The sequence below is a fragment of the Phalangium opilio genome, unplaced genomic scaffold (genome assembly GCF_054372755.1).
Source record: "Phalangium opilio isolate 3A_F unplaced genomic scaffold, DU_Popi_V2 ptg000390l_1, whole genome shotgun sequence".
NCBI lineage: Eukaryota > Metazoa > Arthropoda > Arachnida > Opiliones > Phalangiidae > Phalangium > Phalangium opilio.
In genome coordinates, this window is record NW_028324234.1 from 770417 (window position 1) to 792816 (window position 22400).

The 22400-nt window shown below is 38.5% G+C and overlaps 1 protein-coding gene and 1 long non-coding RNA gene across 5 annotated transcripts in view; one reads left to right on the forward strand and one right to left on the reverse strand.

Annotated features, from left to right (window-relative positions):
* The window catches only part of Fife (regulating synaptic membrane exocytosis protein fife), a 109528-nt gene that overhangs the window by 37825 nt on the left and 49303 nt on the right, over positions 1 to 22400 (reverse strand). For 3 of the 4 annotated variants that reach the window (XM_089861494.1, XM_089861493.1, XM_089861496.1), the window contains 8 exons: positions 20736 to 20852; positions 15334 to 15460; positions 12710 to 12777; positions 11005 to 11090; positions 9561 to 9733; positions 8767 to 8860; positions 6126 to 6462; positions 2284 to 2343 (listed from right to left, as the gene is read on the reverse strand). In XM_089861494.1, coding sequence (XP_089717620.1) covers positions 2284 to 2343; positions 6126 to 6462; positions 8767 to 8860; positions 9561 to 9733; positions 11005 to 11090; positions 12710 to 12777; positions 15334 to 15460; positions 20736 to 20852 — 1062 coding nt within the window. The remainder of the gene's footprint in view (positions 1 to 2283; positions 2344 to 6125; positions 6463 to 8766; positions 8861 to 9560; positions 9734 to 11004; positions 11091 to 12709; positions 12778 to 15333; positions 15461 to 20735; positions 20853 to 22400) is intronic. The other variant, XM_089861495.1, reaches the window with a different exon arrangement.
* LOC149594155 (uncharacterized) lies at positions 19837 to 20438 on the forward strand. The gene is made up of 2 exons (XR_016379445.1): positions 19837 to 20117; positions 20188 to 20438. It is a non-coding gene; the product is annotated as an uncharacterized LOC149594155 (long non-coding RNA).

The window sequence follows — 22400 nt, forward strand, 5'->3', positions numbered from 1 at the left end:
CAGCAGGAAAAAAACCAGCATCATCAATTCTCACGATTTCAAATGTTAGTATGCCCTAGTTTATTTTCAACCGTTTCATTAATTTTCTTAATGGCTAAGGCTTAGCACTTTACCAACAGTTTTCAGTTTCGGATTACGAAAAACATTGCAGGCAATTAATATAATTTCCTTTAAAAGATCAATATCACTTTCGGACATGGTGCTGAGATAGTAATTCACGTATCGGCGATCATTTTCAATATTCAGTTGACGCAGTTTGGTAATCCTAACCGAAAATTGTATCCCCAGGAATGTATGGAGGGGTTGGAATGGCTAAGGTCAAATCCTAATCGGCGTGAAATGATCTTGGAAACAACTGGCGTGGTTTAATTTGCGCTAGTGACGTCATAGCCTGACGTAAAAATCGTATTTACCACTTAAGTTATTTTCATTCATTCATTGGCTGCCAAAAAACTTGTTTGCTATAATTCTCCACCCTCTACCCTAGGTCCTCTGCCTAGGAAGAGACAATCAAATATGAACGCGAAAGGCGGCGAATCAGCGCATTTAACTTAAAAAAAATCTAAAAGGTCACTTCTGCCATGCCTTTTTTAACGAGTCATGACATTTTTCGCCTTCAGTATGCAGCTAAACAGACGTAGGGGGAGGAGCTAAGAATAAAAAAAAAAAGAAAGGTCTCGCCTAATGTTTCTACCATCAAGAGTACAACGAGAGCCCCCTTCAGTAGCGTTGCTAGGGTTTGAAATTTGGGGGGGCTAAATCTGGGCAAACTATTTTAAAGTTATTATAAGAACTTAATATAAACAAGATGGCCCAAGGGCTGGGACTTAATAGTAGCCACAACGTTATCTATTTAATTAGCACATAAATAAAAAGAAAAAAATTCAAAGACCCTAAACAAAAAACCAGAAGTGTCCAATCCCACAGTGGTAGGGTGTCTTACTGCTGCGCCAGCCAGCCGGGTTCAATTCCCGGGTGCGGTGTGAAAAATTTTTTAATTAAAATAAAATCTCTAACTGAGCTCAGCTACCACTATTGGTTCCATTTAAGCTAAAATCTGACGATAACGAAAGCGAAAACCCCGGCCAGTACTACTACGGCTCGGGTCAAACTAAGAGCCTATCGTATACTACGATGTGGCTAAAAATTGCATAATGGGTTCTTTGGAAAATGTGTTGACTTTTAAAACTATCCGTAAATTTGTGTCAACGTGAAATTATTCGTATTTTAAAGATGTACAACCTTTTATTGATAAGGACTACGGAACCGATTATGAAGGATTTTCACTCGTCTTAGGTTTATTTTTAGTTTTGGTTAGCTTTTAGTCCACACTAAAGAACACGAAACACTTTACTTGTCTCCATCTGTTTTTTTCTTCAAAATTTTACTGTTTGACATTGAAAATTTTTTATATATTGCTTCAGAATTTTAGGTTGCTAACAGCAATTTTTTGGTAGGGTTTACGGATTATTTTGGGGGGGCTAAGTTTGGAATTTGGGGGGGCTATAGCCCCCCCAAAAAAGGCCTAGCGACGCCACTGGCCCCCTTAGCCATTCCAGCCCCTCCATACATTCCTGGTATCCCTCATACAATTTTGTTAAACTGGTCGTCTGCTGTTCGAACTTACAGGTGTCTCGATTTTGATTGGCTACCGTGATGACGTTAAACGCGCATGTAATAGAAAGGTCCCTCCTATCCCTGAATAACATGATAGAAAGGCTAATGATACACATATATATTCATGTTAATAAATAAATTCATGCTCCTACGTAGTCTGCATTACCAGGGATAGATTTAATTAGCAATTACTTATTTTTCGCCTTCCCCGTCAGCAACGTCTTCAAAACGCAGTTTAAATGAGCCAATAAGATCATTTAAAATTTTCGTTACGAGTTGAAGGGAGGGCTACGAGTCGGACTGAAGTAAATACTAACCGCTCTCCATTCCTGCTTCTAAAATTAAATCTATCCCAGGCATTACTAAGCCTTCGACAGCAGCGCCTCACCAGGCGTATGTCGCTTTACCTATCAAGTTCAATCACTTCATGACCAAGCTCCAGTTTGTAACCAGTGACAAAATTATGGATGGAACATATCACTTATCGATAAAATATTATATGATTTTCCTTTTCAACCTCCCGTCTTAGTGACCAATTATAAGTGTAAGAAATTATAGGGGCGTGCCGAAATATTATAATTTAGGAAAGGTTTTAGCAAGATATGGTAGCGCCATTTTCATTTTATGTTTAGGATTAATTTGTCTCGTCCCTTGGGGAAGACTTACCGTCCTCTGGCCACAGAGTAAAGAGCACCTCGTGACCACTGTCCGGTGGTAGGTACAGCTCTAACATTACACAAAAACCACATGAAGGAAAAAATGACACGTTTGAAAAATCGCTTCAAAATACTGAGAAGGAAAAATACAAAAATGAGGACAAAAAAAGAAAACGTCTCAAAGTGTTGAAAGGCTTTCTCGAAAAAGATAAACTGAATTGCCAAGGGCAGAGCCCCCAGATATCCTATATTTCCTATAAAATCCTATATTTTTAAAACTGTCCTATAAATTCCTATATCTTTGGCAAAAATTCCTATAAAATCGTATATTTTTGGCAAAAATCCTATTAAAATCCTATAATTTTGGCAAAAAACCTACGAAATCCTATAATTTTTGGCAAAAATCCTCTAATTTTGAAATTTGCGCGAATGTCAAGCAACTAATCGGTAAACCAGATTAACCAGGGCCCTGAGAGATCCTATAATTCCTGTAAAATCCTATATTTTTAAAACTGTCCTATAAAATCCTATATTTTTAAAACTGTCCTATAAAATCCTATATTTTTAAAACTGTCCTGTAAAATCCTATATTTTTAAAACTGTCCTATAAAATCCTATATTTTTAAAACTGTCCTATAAAATCCTATATTTTTAAAACTGTCCTATAAAATCCTATAATTTTGAAATTTGCGCGAATTTTAAGCAACTAATCGGTTAAACCAGGGCCCCCATAGGTCCTGTAATTCCTATAAAATCCTATTTTTTTAAAATTGTCTTATAAAATCCTACATTTCTGGAAAAACTAGTCGAAAATCCTATAATTTTGAAATTTGCGCGAATTTCAAACAACCCATGGGTTAAAGCAGGACTTGGGTCTAAAATATTTGATAAAATAGGGATGGTTTCCCTAATAATGTAGCTTAACTAGTTAAAAATACCTCAGCATATATATTATGGTTCTGAAAACTGAACGTTCAGTGCCGACCACCATGCTGAGCTTTGTCACGTGTGGACAAACAGTCAATATGGAATCTATATCTAGCGAATAACGTTTTCCTGCGTACAATTAAGTAGGTATATATTGTATGAAGGCATAAACCCGAGATTTTTGGCTTCTACTCTTAAGCCGGTGTCAGTGGGTGGTCGCCCATTTCCGCACAGTTTTATTTTTCACACCAGGAATTTATGGAGGGGTTGGAATGGCTAAGGTCAAATCCTAATCGGCGTGAAATGATCTTGGAAACAACTGGCGTGGTTTAATTTGCGCTAGTGACGTCATAGCCTGACGTAAAAATCGTATTTACCACTTAAGTTATTTTCATTCATTCATTGGCTGCCAAAAAACTTGTTTGCTATAATTCTCCACCCTCTACCCTAGGTCCTCTGCCTAGGAAGAGACAATCAAATATGAACGCGAAAGGCGGCGAATCAGCGCATTTAACTTAAAAAAAATCTAAAAGGTCACTTCTGCCATGCCTTTTTTAACGAGTCATGACATTTTTCGCCTTCGGTATGCAGCTAAACAGACGTAGGGGGAGGAGCTAAGAATAAAAAAAAAAAGAAAGGTCTCGCCTAATGTTTCTACCATCAAGAGTACAACGAGAGCCCCCTTAGCCATTCCAGCCCCTCCATACATTCCTGTTCACACCTTAAAAACCAATAGCCCGTTTCCGCACACTTTTTCATAACCCATTTCCGCACAGTTTGCAAAAATAAAAAATAAATAAACCTTGAGCTTATGCTGCCTGCCCATTGGTCCGAAAATAGCCAAAATGTGAGGTTTTATGGTTGTAATATTTTCGATGCTATTTAACGATAGATTTATTATTAATGCTCGATTTACTTATATTTTTAACAAAATCACACTTGGTTTAATGCTTACGTCTATCAATACACTTTTCTATATCGATAGAGATATTGCAATGGTCAAATCACAAGTATAATAGCATGCCCCTATTGTAGCATAAACTAACCTAACCTAACCCAACCGAACCTTATGTAACCAAACCGAACCTAACCAAACCAAACCAACCCTAACCAAATCTAACCCCAACGGAACCAAACCTAACCCTTAACTATATCTATAGTGAAATTGCAATGGTCAAATCAAAAGTTTAATAGCATGCCCCTATTGTAGCACAACCAAACCTAACCTAACCCCAAACGAACCGATCCTAATCTAATCAACAAGAAAATAAAAATGCTTTATTTGCAAACGGTGCGGAAATGGGTTATGGTAAAAAATGGTGAACTAAAATTTCAATGTGAAAACTGTGCGGAAATGGGCCATAAAAAGTGTGCGGAATTGGGCTATGATTCTCGAAAAATGTGCGGAAATGGGCATCCTCGTGTCAGTGGGCAGTGGGACAAGTAAGCCCCACCCCTTTCATGTCCGTCATTGCTCTGCGCTTTCCCATTGGATCCGGTGGGGATAGGTCATACAGACCGGAATGACGTATTCAGACTAGAGAAACAAGATGGTCTAGCCCATAATTAAGCCACATCGTTTACGTACTCTCGCTATCCCTACTACAATAAATATACTTTTAGTGAAATATCCCCTAATATACCGGTCAGGGGGAATAATTTTTCAATGGCTGCTTGGCAAAGTGAATCACATATCTTTGACTAGCGTACTAAACGTCTTAAATTTAATTTAATAAAAGATAATCTTTTTAAATGTGGTCGACGTAACGTGGCGGCCCTACGGGCCTTCGACCGGAAAGTCCTGAAAAAGTACTTGCTCTCCTTGAGCCCAGAAAAGGAAGTGATCTCTAACTTTGTTATTTTCATCATCTTCCTTATTTCGTCCCATCGTCCTGTTGGGGGTTTTCTTGTAGAACCCCTTACTTGATTTGTTGTCTCACTCAGGGTCTCAACCACGTCATAGGACTCTTGAATTTTTCCCTACGTCATGGATCTCTTGGAAAGTTATTTTGATAAAAATCAGGTGTTTCCACCTTTCTTAAAACTATACAAAAGATTTTAGGTTTGGCAACCCTATAAGTTTCTCTTGAATATTTCAACCAGAGGGGAATGTACCATAGAAGGTCCAGGGGAGAGTTAACTGCAGTAGGTCAACCGCGCCCATAAGGTTTAGAAAGTATGGTCAATTGGTCATTGTTTTCGCAAGGTTTCTTGAACGCCAGTGTTCGAGGGGCCATTTGCGAAAAATACCCATCCTTTTATTTTTTATGGTTTTTATTTTGAATATGGAATTTAAAGAATTGGAACTTTGAATGCTTTTACGAATTGAAATTTTGAATTTAGAGATAATTTGTAAATTATTACGCAAGGTTTTTATTAAATTCCACGTTACACGCCAGTTGTTTTTAATTGCCATTAACAATTTAGTTAAAGATTCTGAACCTAACTTGATGGATTTTGAATATATGTCGCAACTTGAAAATCGTTCTTAATTATTTCTAAATCGAATCAGGTGTACTAATGATTACGTAAGGGAGTTCCAAAAAGCGAACCAAGGCTTAACGAAAAGATAAAAGAGATAGATGGTGGTAAACAAATATTAAGAAAAAATATTAAGTCCCGCCTCCATTCCCTCCCCCCACCCATGAAGGGGGTTGTCGACTATCAGTGTCACTCGAGCACCGGACTCAGTTTTATGCCTTCTAATATAGTATATCCCTTCTTGGTACAATCTAATTCTAGGATTCAACACAATTTAGCGTAGCACGAGCAGTGAATATAAGTAAATCCCTATTCGAAAACCGATTAACACAAACATTTAAGATATTTTGAATAGTAAAAAGAAATCGACGATTATTCTAAAAATATCGAATAACTTCGGACTTACATACATAAATACGCACATTATTTGTTTTTGCAACTAACCCGATAAAGATTGCGACTGTAATGAGGTTTCCGTCGGGGTGACTCGTTTGAGCAATCGTCTGGCATAGTCGTGCGCAGGCGTAGAAGGAACAGGGACCGTTGCCGGGGGTGGCGTCGGAGAGGAGACGCTGGCACCCAAGGAAGCCAAGGCGGCCGCGCTTGGAGGCAGTTTGTGAGGAGGGGACAAGAGGGCGGGCTGGTTGAAGGACAGGGGATACCATTCGGGGCAGTCTTGCAGATCGGCCCGTCGCAACGGGATTTGGGCTTCGCCGAGAAACGTATTACTAACTTGACTACTGTTGTCCCAGATAGAGATGTCCAGCATCTTCTCAAGGACCTGAATATCAAAGACAATAGAGTTAGAACCATAGACATTAGAACACTAATAAGAACCTAGACTAACTATGGGGAGGGGATCTTGTGATATTCTGAGACGAAAATTTCAATCCCACCCCTTCGCGTGTGTGATTGGGTTTTTGATACGTGGCGCCCCTATCGGTGAGCGAAGGAGCTACGAAATTTGAACAAATATAAATACCGCAATGTTTCATCTTGCAAATGTTTTAATTCTCAGTTAATAAACATCTCTACATCCTACAAACACTTTTCCTTCCATTAATTAATACGGAAATTAGTAAAAATTAATTAAATATAAAACGTCTCAGGCGGGATTCGAACCCTCGTTTTTACCTCCCAAGTACTGACCGCGCTCGAAGTTGCTTAACTTCGAGTGTTAACACATGGACGAACTAATACTGAAGGACGGATGGCAGCCCATAGAACCCCATACTAAGCGACTAAACAAGCAATGTTAAGCTTACTTCCCCCTTTTCAGCTCCATAATGGAGGGGGTTATGAAAAATACTGAGTCAAACCCCGGATAAAAGCTAGGGCCATCTAGAAAAAATGAGACGTTATATGCTTCCCTCTTTAGAATGTTTATTCCCCCATATGCCCCCCACTATGCGGATTAACAACCATTTTTCAACTTTCTCCCTCTGCCATCCGTCCTTTAGTATTATTTCGTCCATGGTTAACATGGGGTTAATAATATTTTAGTTTACATCGGCACTTGTAGATGGCGCCACAAGCGACTCAACGCTGAAAATTCAACTGCCCCCTCTCTATGGTTAGAACTGAGAGAATAAGAAGATTTCTTCTTGTTGGTTTTTTATAACAGGCCATCAACCCGATACAAATAACTGATTGAATCAAAAGTCCATTAAATTAGCCTAGGAAGTAACCAAAAAAGGGTTTGGGACTCCCCTCTCTAGTGTAGAAATACTGAAAAAGGGCGACACATTCGCCACCTCGCGGTAATTTTTCTCAGATCCCCGTTTAGGCGCGACTCGTACGCCAAAATTTGCCCTATTTGGAGAGAAAAAGCTATTGACTGAAAATGAACTCTGTTCACCAGCCAGTACCTTTAGAGTTGCAGCGTTCATGGGCTGAAGAAGTCACGCCCCGCTCACGTGAAGAAGGATTTCCAAGAGAGGAGCAAGAGATTTCAAAAATGCTTATTAAAGGGGGGAAAAACTAAACCCCCATCCCTGGAGTTAAAATGAGTTCTAACCCCAACAGAGACGTACGCTACACCAGCTAATGTAATTGTTTACTTCCTAGGCTAATTTAATGGACTTCTGATTGAATGTAAGGGGAGGGTCTTGAATCTTGGTTTAACCGCCTGTGCCTCCTTCCTCGTGTTTAGTTAATAAAACCACAGTAAAAAAAACACCTAATCAATCGAAAAACAAAATAAATCCTCGTCTAGCAATGACTCTAAATAACTCATACACTTAAATAACAAGTTGGGAAACCAAAATGAACCTCTCCGAGTCGAGACGCTATTTAGAGGTTTTTCTTAATAAATTAATTTAATATAATTGATATTTATTATTTTAATCGCTAGTAATTTACCCTAATTCTAGTTAAGTCTTTTTAAGAAACTTTATTCCGAAAATAATTTTAAACATAGCTATTGTTGACATTTGAATTCCAGCTTATGCCTCTTTAAGAATTTTTGTAAATTTGCGGTATATAAGGCGATTAGTTCACTAGAAATAATAAGAAAAGCCGCAATTGCGTGAACCTTTGGTGGGAGCCTTAGCTGCCATTAGGAAGAAGCTAGACGTTTCTCGTAACCCTAGCCGATCGCCGCACTTCTTAACCCTAACGAATGGAGTAGAAGCCAAAACTTGCGATCAGCGAACACGTTTGTTCCGATTTGCCAACTGCGAACGCGGTGACCGACACAAGTACACTCAGACACGTCCAGCGTAATACCTCTCCGTGATGTCATCGTCACTTGGAGAGGTAAAAATATTTCTCCCGTTAGCAATAAATAAATAGCCATTAAGACAAATAAAATAATAGAAAAAAAGCTTTAACAGAAAAGTTAGACAAGAATTTTGTTAATAAAAAAGGCAGGGCGTTACGCGATTGGTTGGAGGTGCCTATTTAAAATATTCCACGAAATTCCAAACTAATTGTAATTTTGAAAATCATTAGGGGATTTTATTTCATGAATGTTCACTCTGCAGATTGGTTTTATAATTAGTAGAAGTTCGATAAAAAAGTCACTTTATTTTCCACTTCACCCTCCCTTTAAAAGCAAAGTCAGTTGCCTGACTTAGTCACTCACATTATCAGTGGTTACACCCGTAAAAATAAAAGTTTTGTTCCACTCTGGGTTCACACAGGGGTCAGCTATTTGAGTCTTCATGAAAGCGTGACCTCTGAAACGAAATTATTAAAATCAGGGATAGATTTAATTTAAAAGCAGAAATGGAGAACGGTTAGTTTTTACTGCAGTCCGACTCATAGCCCGGTATGGAGCCCCTCCCTCCAACACGTAACGAAAATTTTAAATTATCTTATAGGCTCACTTAAACTACGTTTTGATGACGCTGCTGACCGGGACGGCGAAAAATATACAATTCCCTTTCTCCTCTGTCGCTATGACCCCTCTCTTCTTTCATACCCCCCCGTCCCTATTTTACCGCGAGATTTCATTGATATCTGGAACGAAACGCGCGCGAAAATGAGTATTTAAAATTCCAAACGCGAGAAAATGAACATTTCAAATTCCAAGCGCGAGAAAATGAACATTTCAAATTATTTAGGTCCAGCTAATAGCGCCTCAGGTGAGAGAATTTGGCAACTTAAATTGCCAAACGAAAAGTAAAAATCGGCGCCGCACAAAGGCCTTGATTAACGTAGGCAACGGTTTTATTCATAATCGGGACGATATTTTATAAACAATGGAAAAAAACCGAAAATTATAAATTTGCCGGGGCCATCTTATAATGAATAGAGTAATACTAATTCTAGTCACTAGAGGCCGCGCAAAAGTGTAATCTGGCCGGGTCCATCTTGTTATTTTTATATCTATATACTTTTGCTAAAAATAAGGCTTGGTATAATGTTTGTGTTTACGTGTGTGGTATAAGGCGTATTTTGGCATATGGTCTTGGAAGAGCACCCGTGGATGACCGTCTCCTCCTCAAACCACGAGCGCCGATGACAGTCACTAAGAGGTCCGAGCGGTTCTGGTCAAACCAAATTTGAACTCCCACTTCACCTTGCATATGATCGTGGCATAGTTGGTCCTGAACAGAAAATTAAAAACAAAGAATTTTTTTTTTCTTAAACTTTCGAAAAACTTGTGCACTAATCAGGGCCCCCAGCCGAAATTCGAAAATATTTATAGGAATTATAAGTATTTTTTCATGAAAATATAGGACTTTATAGGATGTTTTTCCAAAATTATAGGATTATATAGGACACTAAAAAATAAATATTTTCGTTTATTCTTTTAAATAGTCCAGTACTGCGAAAAAAAATATTATTTTCCGCCTTTTTTGATGAAGCAGACGACGTCGTAATCAATGGATTCTATATTAGCTGTCTGTCCACACTTGGCAAAGCTCAGTCCATGGTGGTGGGCGCTGAACGTTCAGTTCTCAGATTCATCATAATATACGCTGAGGCATTTTTAACTAGTTAAGCTACAATATTAGGGAAACCATCCACATTTTTTTAGACCCGGACAGTTTTAAAAATATAGAATTTTATAGGAATTATAGGACCTCTGGGGGCCCTGGTGTACTTAGTCCTTCGTTTTGAAAAATGAATCGTGTACTCAAGGTTAGCTCTCAAGGTTAAACTCTCTTCTGTTTTCTCTTCATTACAAGCGTCTGTTTCTATAGTTTTAGGCCTATGAGTTTTAGGCCTAGAGATGTGAGTCGGTAATTTACCGTCCGTAAATTACCGGTAATTTACCAAATACCGCGTAAATTACCGTTTTATATCTTACCGTAATTTTATAATGGTAATTTATGGGTAAATTACGGCGGTAAATTACCGTGGTAAATTACCAAACATTTTTATTACGCATTAAAAGTTCATTTTACACTTAAATGATCAACTATTTCTGTGTTTACTATTTCTGTGCGCCAAAATGACTCACCAGGCGCTACTCGCTAGCCTTACAACTTTCAAAGATGCGCTAGAAATTAGTCTTTTAATAAATATTTTGTTAGAGATCAGATTAGAACGGCCACGGCTGCCGTCTTGGTAGCAAAAGCCGCAAATACGTGTAAAGCAGACAGATAGTGCTCACAATTAAACGTTGTTTAAAGTAATGGATTTTAAGCACAGAAATTTATAAATTACCAAAAATTACCGACCGAACGGTAATTTTTGTTTTCCCAAAATTTCAATCGGTAATTTACCCGGTAAATTACCGTTTTTAAAAATTACGGTAATTTCACATCTCTATTTAGGCCTAATGCATGGTTGCATTTAAGTGAAAGTAAACCTGTTCCGCCTGTTTATACTCAATTTTAGTATCTTGTTTGACTGTTAGCTTTGCTCTTACCGGTGTTTTTGGCAATCTTCGTCTGCCCGCGGAACTGGCCGCTTGCGTTAATGGTTCTAAAGCCTCGGCGCTTATTCCCATCGAATCTGAAAATACGAACACAGTCAAACAAATTTTTGGTTTTTCCAATTTCGGAAGGTTAAGGTCTCTAAAGTCACAAATGTGTTTTTTATGTTATAAGTAATTTTACAAATCGTTTTGTTTTGTCTCTCAATAGGATCATAAGTTAGTGATATGTTCCTTCCATAAGTATGACACTAGCTATACAAGTTCGTAATGCTACTGAGAGACTTACAGCTAGAGATAACTAGTTCGAGAAAGACGGAAGCGAGTCAATTGAAGTCCAACACTCGGTGGTTAATTCATTTTGCATGACTTCCATCTAGGTCCTAGTCTGCATTACTAAGCCTTTGATAGCAGCGCCTCACCAGGCGCATGTCGCTTTAACTTGAATTTATGACCTACTTCAATCACTTCATGACAAGCTCCAGTTTGTAACCAGTGACAAACTTATGGAATGAACATATCTTATGATGTTATGATATGATATTTTGAAAATAAAAATGTAAAGTGAATCAAGTATAGTTAAACCGTAAATTCTTAACTAGAGTGAACGCATTATTTTATCAAATAATATTAATACAACAGTTTCAGTCAAAAAAAAAAAACTGAAATGTCCACGAAGGCTTCTCAAAATAAATTTGTTAAACAGGCATAAAAAACCCTGGTTTCATTAAAAAAAACCAGCCCACCGGTAGTTATTGGGATTTTCTGGGTTTTTCTGGATTTTATTGGGTTTTTCTGGGACTTTATTGGGTTTTTCTGGATTATATTGGGTTTTTCTGGATTATATTGGGTTTTTCTGGGATTTTATTGGGTTTTTCTGGGATTTTATTGGGTTTTTCTGGGATTTTATTGGGGTTTTCTGGGATTTTATTGGGTTTTTCTGGGATTTTATTGGGGTTTTCTGGGATTTTATTGGGTTTTTCGGGATTTTATTGGGTTTTTCTGGGATTTTATTGGGTTTTTAGGGTTTTTATATTTGGCAGTTGCGTTCATGGTAGAAATTGTCATTCAAAAGTAACTGCTCAATAAAAAAAAGTCTGAAAATGTTTGATAAAAAATAATAAATATTATTAAATAGTACTTTTGAAGTTGAAACAACAAATATCTTTAAAATGGGAAATTTTTCTTGCATTCAAATTCATCATCAAAATTGAAGATCTTAGTGATCAGGGTTTTATTAAATGGGTTTTTACGGTGGGTAAAACCCATTAAAACCCGTGGGTTTTTTAATGGGCTAGGTTTTTTTTTTTTAATTCGAACCTCGTTGTTAAAGCACATTAAAAGGAACATATTTGTAAGATTTATTATTAATAAGTTCAGAACTGATATGTTCGTTCCATAAGCTAGTCACTGGTTACAAACTGGAGCTTGGTCATGAAATGATTGAAGTAGGTCATAGATTCGACGGAAAGGCTTAGTAATGCAGACTAAATAAGACCTAGATGGAAGTCCTGCAAAATTAATTAAGCACCGAGTGTAGGACTTCAATTGGCTCGCTTCCCTCGTTCTGCTAGAACTAGTTATCTCGAGCTGTAAGTCTATCACGAAGCACTAGTGCACTACGAAGCATAGGAGGCGTCATACTTATGGAAGGAACATATCACTTATAAACTTATGCTACAAAAACCACTTTTCTTACCTAGGGCTGATGGAGCTGACCTCTTCCTCAGTCCGTTGGCTTTAGCCATTAAAGCGCTTAAATCCGGGCTTTGGAAAAACAAACAAACCATGAATCAAATTTAAATGGAATGCGAATTTACAATTTCATATCATATTTTACCACGAAAGTGGTATTATGTTACACTTTCAAGTCTCTACTTTCAAAATATCAAGTTTTTAATATAATTGAACCAAAGTTTCTATTTTTAAAATCCATCGAAAAATCACGAAAACTCAGTTTCGATATATCAATAATTTTGTCTTGTCGAGCTTGTTCGCCCGTTTCATGACATCACTATGACGTGAGGAAAAAAGCGCGGGAATCCTATACGCGGCGTCTCGAGCATCTCGCCAGTCTAAACTCTGGGTCTGATAGCGGAGAGAGTGGCACCATCTGACGTGAAAAATATATCTGTGACGTCAGCCTACGGGAAATGTTTTAGCCTTTCATAAAAAGTGGATTTCAAATCATTTCATATGAAGCATTTTCAAATGCATATTGCGGCCAAATAACCTGAAATCGGAGAATTCAAAGCTTGATATTTTTGAATTCGCAGAAATTAATTCTATCTTTCGTTATATAAATCAGAGGTTTTTCAAAAACAAATATTTGGACAATGCAACTACGTGGTAAATTCATTGAAATCAAGCTCGAATATGAAGATTGAAGAAAAATGACTACCAAGAATACAAAGATTTCTTCCACTTAGAATTTTTAAGTTACCATAGAACGCATACTAATATCTAATAAAAGGTAATGGGAATGACTTAAAATTCCGTTAAACGTAACTTGACCCTAAAACACAAGCTGGAATGTAGATAGGGCACGTTGTTCTTTTAGAGCAGCGCCTCTCTAGCGCCATGCCGCGATCAATATTGAAGCTTTTTCGAATTAAACCATAGCAGAAGTCCATTAAATTAGCCTAGGAAGTAAACAATTACAATAGCTGGTATAGCGTACGTCTCTGCTGGGGTAAGAACTCCTTTTAACTCCATGGATGGGGTTTGTTTCTTCCCCTTTACTAAGCCTATGTGAAATCTCGAGCAGCAATTGGTGCAATGTTCAGTTTATCTGGTAAGCCTTGCTTCCATTATTTGCGGGAACTACGCTAAATGAAAACACTTTAAAGGAAAGGTTCAGGGTGCCTAACATTAGACCTTAAATTAAAGCAATTACAATTTCCCTAATTACGATTAAAATCCAGTTAATTGACCCTAAAATTTCAGAGAGCAGCCGCGCCATTTTTTAAAGTCACGTGAAAAACTCGCACATACGCCGTTATTGGCCAAATGGCTAGCGAATAGGAAAGCTAGACCTTTAGCAGACGAGGCTTTTATTCATATCGGTGAGTCAAATGTGTTTAATTGACGCGTAAATGTATTTAAAAACTCAACTGCACAACCAAAAAGTTTGATATACTTCGAGAATAATTTAACAATTTCGCCTGATTCTTTACCTGAAAGCTTTCCGGTGTGAAATAATTTTCACAAACTCTGAGATGTTTATGACTTGACTCAAGATTTTTAACTTCAACATCATTCTGTAAGTCCGCTTAATTAGCACCCAAAGCATGAACTTTAGCCAAGGCCCTTTCGTAAATGTTCCTTATTTCTTCTCGCGCGTGAGTTATCCATTGCCTTGTCAGCTCAGGATATTTTAATAACCTGGTAATCACGAATAAGGTTACATTTTTACATCTTGAATTGATTTTATAGCCGTCAATAATACAAATAGGGATACTTTTGCAGTCAAAGCTGAAAGTCAACCCTCAATATATCAATAAATATCGTCGTCTGTAGTAGAGAAATCTAACTTTCTTATTCGCTAGCCATTTGGCCAATAACGGCGTGTGTGCGAGTTTCTCACTTTAAAAAAATGGCGCGGCTGCTCTCTTCAATTTTAGGGTCAATTAATTGGATTTTAATCGTAATTAGGGAAAGTGTAATTTTCAGCCACATCGTATATACGATTAGCTATTAGTTTGACCTGGTGTGTTGAAGAAGATGATGATGATGTTTCGTTCGCTATTTTTAAATAGTGCTTCTAGGTGGCGCTGGCTCTACATTTTTCATGTGAACGATTTTTAAATTTATAATATTTATTTTCTTCTCCACCGCCACCGCCACCGGGAGCCGAACCCGGACCTATGGCATGCCAGCCTGTTCTTAGATACAAGGTATCGATGGGACTAATAGTTTTACCCGAGTAGTAGTGGTAGTAGTAGTAGTATTAGTAATTTAGTAACGGGCGTTGGCGATATTTGATTCTCTTTGCCAAGTAGCCATTGAAAAATTATTCCCTCTGACCGGTATATTGGGGGATATTTCACTAGAAGTATATTTATTGTAGTAGGGATAGCTAGAGTACGTAAACGATGTGGCTTAACTATGGGCTAGACCATCTTGTTTTATCAATGATTTCGATATCTTCTAAAAGAGGCCGTTAATTTAAGGTCTAATGACCCTGAACTTTTCTTTTAACGCTGGGTGACAACGTAAAAACAGATCTGACGTTTGACGTCCAGCCGCAAAGTAGTTTTATTACGATCAAGTGAAAACCATGCTTAAGATGCCGATTGATTGTTTGGTTAAAAATGGGCGTACTTTGGAGGAGGCACGTAACTCTCTACTAAGAGCTCCACAACGTCTCCGGAGTGATTTAAAATCTGACTGACTTCCTCGTACGTCAAATCGTCCAGTGACTGACCATTCCACTCGATAATTCTGTCACCTGGAATTGAAATGGAACACAATGTTTAGGTATAAAAATAAAATATAAAATTCATGTTACCCCTAATATCGGTATCGCTACCGATATTAGGGGTTTCCCGATAGTATCGGATCGGTTGGTTTATTATGATACTAAACCGATTCTCGTTTAAAATCCCTTATATGCCGCTACATGACATTTTTAGGTATTTCAGTAATGTATTGATGGTGATAATACATTTCTATGAATGTCAATAAGCTGTTATATTATTTTGGAAGTACATCTTAACATTGTACTTGGCAGTATAATTCATGAAATTACTCTATAATTATTTCCTAGTATTTTTAATACATATGTAAATGGCACTGTACTGCTAAAAATATCGGTATCGGTTGAAGTATCGGGTTTTGGATCATAGTGAGCAAATATCGGTATCGATCGGTATCGGTTCATGTTTTCACCGGTATCGGGTTAAGCCTGGTATCGGCCATCTCTACTCAAAACCAAAGAACCATCTTTACGTAAAATCTTAAGTTCATAAGATATGTTCCATAAATGTGTCATGAGAACTTGACATGAAGTGAAGTCGGTCATAGTTTATCTGTGTATGATTATCTTCGCGGTCGTAGCACAGGGAGCACGCGTGAATAGGTTCAATCAAATGTGGATGAGAGGGAAAGTATGACAATGGCCATAGAGCCTGTGTTAAAAAACGCAGACATCAAAGTTTCGCCAATAACTATTTAGTTTACTAGTGACTGATGGACTTGCAAACTCGCGACTGAAAGTAGTTCAGACATTTATGCTCCTTGGTTTAACCATAGCCCACTCGATCACGCGCATCACGACGCAAGCTGCTCGCGCTATAGCTAAATTACCGAGATTTGTTTTAAACGTATCTAGTTTTATGCGGTCCGTGACATTTAGGCGCCGCCACTTAGGCGCTGGTTATTTAGGCGCCGCCATTTAGCCGCCAAGACAATTAGGCGCCGTGACAATTAGGCGCCGTAACATTTAGGCGCCGCTACATTTAGGCGCCGTGACATTTAGGCGCCGCGACATTTAGGCACCGTGACATTTAGGCTCCGCGACATTTAGGCGTCGAGACATTTACGTGCCAATAATTTTTCCATTATTTCTTCTAAAATTCCGTAATGACCTCTCAATTTGGCAACCCTGGTATTGTCCCTGTGCGTCACTGCATGACTATGTTCGCAATTCCCAGTAAAGGACACGAAACCTTACTTGTTTTTACAAAACAATCCTAAAATAATAAAAAAAACATAACCTAACCTAACCTAAGTTGGGAAGTCAATGAAAATAAACAACAGTATTTTGGAAAAGGCATATTATTTTAGGAAGTCAAAGAACATAAACAACAAAAATTTGGAAAAGGCATATTATTTTGGGAAGTCAATGAAGATAAACCACAATATTTGGAAAATGCATATTATTTTGGGAAGTCAAAGAAGATAAACAACAATATTTAGGAAAAGGCATATTATTTTGGGAAGTCAATGAAGATGAACAACAATATTTTGGAAAAGGCATATTATTTTGGGAAGTCAATGAAGATAAACAACAATATCTTGGAAAAGGCATATTATTTTGGGAAGTCAAAGAAGATAAACAGTAATTTGGAAAAGGCATATTATTTTGCGAAGTCAAAGAAGATAAACAACAATATTTTGGAAAAGGCATATTTTTTGGGAAATCAAGGAAGATAAATTTGGAAAAAGCATATTATTCTGGGAAGTCAATGATGATATACAACAATATCTTGGAAAAGGCATATTATTTTGGGAAGTCAATGAAGATAAACAACAACATGGTTGAACTCTGATGTCAGTTGAATAAAAAGAATGTAAGCCTAAAAGTACTTGTCATGTTCCTTTATTAAATACCTCAAATCTTTCACGAAAATTTTACGGCAATGTCGCGGCGCCTAATTGTCTAGGCGCCTAAATGTCTCGGTGCCAAATTGTCGCGGAGCCTAAATGTCTCGGTGCCAAATTGTCGCGGAGTCTAAATGTCGCGGCGCCAAATTGTCGCGGAGCCTAAATGTCGCGGCGCCAAACTGTCCCGGCGCCTAAGTGGCGGTGCCTAAATGACCGGCGCCTAAATGTCGGCGCCCAAATGTCCCGTTCCGAGTTTTATGTGCTCTTCTATTGCTTCGATAACCTTACTTAAATCCACATTATACCTTCAAATACCTTTTAAAACATTATCAGCTACTCTGTCCTGACTACAAACACAAAACGAGGAAGTTCTATCATACACAATAGCAGACGACGGTAACCGCGTAATCGCGAATTAACACAAGACCTATTTTAAGGGAGTGAACAGGCCCAGTATAGCTACGCCAATAAAACAGTCAACTACGGCAAAACTCTGATGACTCGCGACTTTTGGCCATTTTCATACTTTTCCTCTCATCCACTTTTGGTTCAATATAGTAGCCACCACGAACTAACTATTGGATAGCCACCGCAGAGTACAATTTTCTATAAAACTTTCTTCTTAATAAAGCTATTCTCTGATTGATTGGTTCGAGTAGGAGTTAATACAACTTTTGGAAATCCTATTTCCCTGAGTTTTCTAGGTTTTTTTCCCCAAATATGGTGCTATAGCAACGGGGGTGTTTTTTTATAGTTGAAGCAAGCCCTTCAGAGCAAACTTTCTCAAATCTCACGAATTTCCCTGAATGAATTATAAATTCCCTGAGTTTTTGTTGTTAATTATTTATTTCTCTGAGTTTCCCTGGTTTTTATGAGCCCTGTTCACATGGCGTCTGTAGCCAACTTTGAGCGAAGTATACTTTTTGGTTTTTGACCTTAAACCTGATGCCACCAGAAGTATATAATACTTCTCTTCGAGAAAAGTGTTCCACAAAGCGGGGTAAGTGTAACGTCATTCTTCCCAACATCGGAACATTTGGAGCAAGGTTACTAAACCGAATCACATACGCGATAAATAGTTCCCTCATTACTACTCTATTAGCGTTTAACTATTTGGCAAGACTTGTGAATTTTTGTCCCACCCCAAGACGAGGTTTGTGGGGGTCATTGCTGGGGATTTTGTACCAAATAATTATAGATTTCACCTTACGGTGCGATGCCATCTGAAGTTTGATGAGCGGGAAAGCAAACAAAAAGGGTGAGCCTGGGAAGAATGACGTTACATAACTAAAGTATTAAAAGGATACAGAGTGTCATCCTTCTTCTATTATCCCCTTCTGATGCCACTTAATCTAGCAGAAATGGTTCCAATATTTGCTTTAAAATAACCGAGAAATAGCAGCTATTGAACCACCACACTAGTTCTCAACTTCTCATGGTTGAGGTAAGGATGATGGGGGACTAGAGAATGTGAAATCTGAGAGAAATAGGCGTGCTAACTGTGGAACGGCTTAGGTCCGGTGGGACGCAACGAAATGGGGAGGAATACTCGGGAAAATGGCGGGAATTCTACTTCAAACTAATCACGTAGACCGCCCCCCATTTGCCCGAGTATTCCTCCACCATTTCTAGCGTCCCAACGTACTGTTCCACACTTAGCGCGCCTATTTCTCTCAGATTTCGCATCCTCCCCCATTATCCTTGGTTGAGGCAGTGAGCACAAATAAGAAGGAGAGTCAGAGAGAGAAGGGGGAAGGTAACTATAACGGCCGGGCAACATGGCTCTCACGCGAATCTACCTCGGCGCATAGCCGGGGAGTAAGACGTCACGTCATCCTCTGAGAAGTAAATTCAAAAAGGATAAACACGAAAATACGGATAGAGGTTCACACGTGGTAACTGTAGCTTAGGCTACGGTTAATCACCTAAACCTCGGCCGTAATACTATTGGCCGTAACGTAAACAAACTTCTCTGATATTTTCCCTCTCTGTTGCAGCACCGATTGCGCATGTGCGGCACGCTCTTATAGCGTTTTCCGATGGGGTCGCGATGGAGCACTCCAAGATCGCTCCGTATTTTGTTGATACGTCATCGCTCTAGCTCGGAAACTTGATCTAGTTGCTGCCAATGAAAGACAAGAGTTTTTTCAGAGCGGCTTTGTGACGTCATCAGGCGCTCCATTATGGTCGCTTCGTTTAAAAAGTCGGAGTAGTTGGGTTCAATCCGGGAGCAAACCGGGAGGGAGCGACTGGTGTAATGGAAGACGCGCCCCCGTCCATTAAAAGACGATTTTTTTCGGAGCACTGCGGGATCACTCGGATAAACCGATTGGAAAAAACTACTAGAGAGCCACTGCACTGGTATCGGTTTAGAAAGGGGGGAGCTGAGTTAGAATTTGATCTCTCCTTCTTATTTGTGCTCACTGGTTGAGGCATCCATGAACCATTGATTGGATGTCACAAGCACAAAAGTCGACATTACCAAAGAGTCACTTTTGTCAGGGGTAAATAACGAAAGGAGTTAGAGACGCTAGCTTCCGTAGTGTAGAATACAGTGGGACCTTGAAACGTCATAGAATTTGTAACTAACGTAGTGCCATCTTTGGAACTGTATTGTAAATAAGACCAGAACCTTAAAAGTTTTGCCTTAAAATCTCGCACCGCAAGGTATTCTGGGTAAAGTAAAATGGCGGGTGTCGATGTTGTGAAGTCGTCTCATAAATCAACCCAATATAGTTATTATATTCAATCGCGAGTAAACAGCGATTTAAAGAAGAAAGGTTAGTCAACAATTTGCAATTTGAAGCCGGGGAAATCCTCAAAATGTGTTCAAACTTGTTTTGCCGTAAGTGCGCGGTTACAGAGTCGGCCCAGTGAGCTAAGGCTTAGTGATTTTTCCGAGTCAGTGCCAGTGGGAACTGTGGGATCAGGATCATCGACTGTATCTGTGACTAAAGAAATTAAAACAACTAAAACTGTATTGAAGGATGCAAAAACGACTTTAATTCCATTTCATTATCGAAAAAGGAATTTACCAACTTTAAGATTGCATGTTTCTAATTCAAGTGCACCTTAATGAATAAACTTTACTCTAAGCCTAATTGTCACTTAGTCGTAAGCAGACGAACACTAGCAGACGGACACTAGCAGACGAACACTAGCAGACAGGAGAAAATCGATATCCCAGCATGACTTTCGAAACTTTGCTGCCACGCTATTGGTTGGAAAATATCATACTTATTTTGAATTATAGACGGCGCGACCGAGGCGTTTTCTCTTTTCTGTGTCTACGTTTGAAAGTCCCACTGTATTCTACAATACGGAAGCTAGCGTCTCTAACTCCTTTCGTTATTTACCCCTGCTTTTGTCTATCAAGTATTTTGTTTGAAAATGATTACCTTGTTTGATGTTGGCACGATCGGCTGGTCCTCCAGGCGTTGTCCAACTAACCCTAGCTTTTAGGCGTCCATCATCATCCGCCGTGCCTCCCATGACTCGAACGCCGTAGCCACGAGCTGTAATCGGCGTGAGCAAAATCGCGAATACAGAAACGTTAATTCTAATAATTGAATTAAAAAATTAGATCTGAGACAGAGATGGCGGATTGTTTCGCCTGTTCGTCAACTTGTTTGATATAAATAATTGCCGGGTTCGTGCAAATTGTTTTAATGAAATTCTTTGACTTTTCCAAGTTTTCCGTGAGGTTTTCCGTGACTAAATTTCACAAATTTCCCAGACCCTTTGCAATAACGTATATGGCGTACATATAAGAAAACCAATCTAAATTCACTCCAATGATTTTTGCACGAGCTATTATTGTTATATTGCGAGCTAAGCCAATTTGGGGCTGTGGTCAAATCTTATGAAGTATGGTAATATAAGCTGTTATCCACGGCGTCGCTCGCGTGTAATAAGAACTTCCATCAAAATGATATAAAGAATGGGTAGATTTTACTGATGACTAATATTTTTGTAGCACCCTAGGAGCGAAGGCACTCGGCGTTGCCCGTCAGCCCGTAGGGACATTTTTTTATTACTTTTCACACGGACATTATTTCATAAAGAAGGGTTTTTAAGTTTTTGGCCGCCATTTAAAAAGATGGCAACAAATCGAACCCAAAAGACCATTCAGCCCGTCTATAGGTTAAAGGAAAACAGTGCACTAAATATTTGTGAAATCGGTTGAAACGCGCGTACTTTATTGCACAGAGAAGATTTTTTAACATTTCTGGGCGCCATTCATTAAGATGGCGGCGGATTGGAAAAATCTTTCTTAGTACACGCCTACTACTTATGAGTACCGTTCCTGCAAATTTTCAGCCTTCTAGGGCACGCGGTTTGGTTTGCGCGTTGATTATCAGTCAGTCTGTCAGGACTTTGATTTATATATAGATAGATTGTCTGAAGGACGTCAGCTTGCCTACTTTGGGATTCTGGAAACTACCCTTTTCATAAACGTCTCTATTTCTAATTTAGTTATCTTAAAATAACAATATGATATTGCAAATTCGCTTCAGAAAATTTGCCAAAAATTCCGACTGGTAACTCTCGAACTAGTTATCTCGAGCTGTAAGTCTCTCAGGAAGCATTACGTAGCATACTTAGAGTCAAAATTATGATAGTATCCACCATCTCTGTTTTTTGAAGGACGTTCTCAACCTGAGTTTAAAAATTGGGAGATTCTAAACGGAGCCCAAAACATAAATATTTTTTTTTTCAAAAGTATACTAAAGAAACGCGGTTTGTCCTAAAATATTAGGGGTGTGCGAATAGCACTTTTTGGGTATCGAACCGGTTACGAATACTAAAAAAATTTCCTTGTCAAACACCGAATCGAATAGTTTATTCCAAATTGAATACCGAATAGTTAGGCCTTGGTAAATTTTTTACTAACCAATTAATCGCGAATAGCTAAGCCTAGTATTCGCGAATAGTTAACCCTAATACTCGCGAATACTCGGCTTGACTATTCGCGATTAATCGGGTAGTAACACTAATATTCGCGAATAGTTAATACAAAGCAAGGAGAAGAACATTTAGAAGTTCCTAAATTTCAAAATACC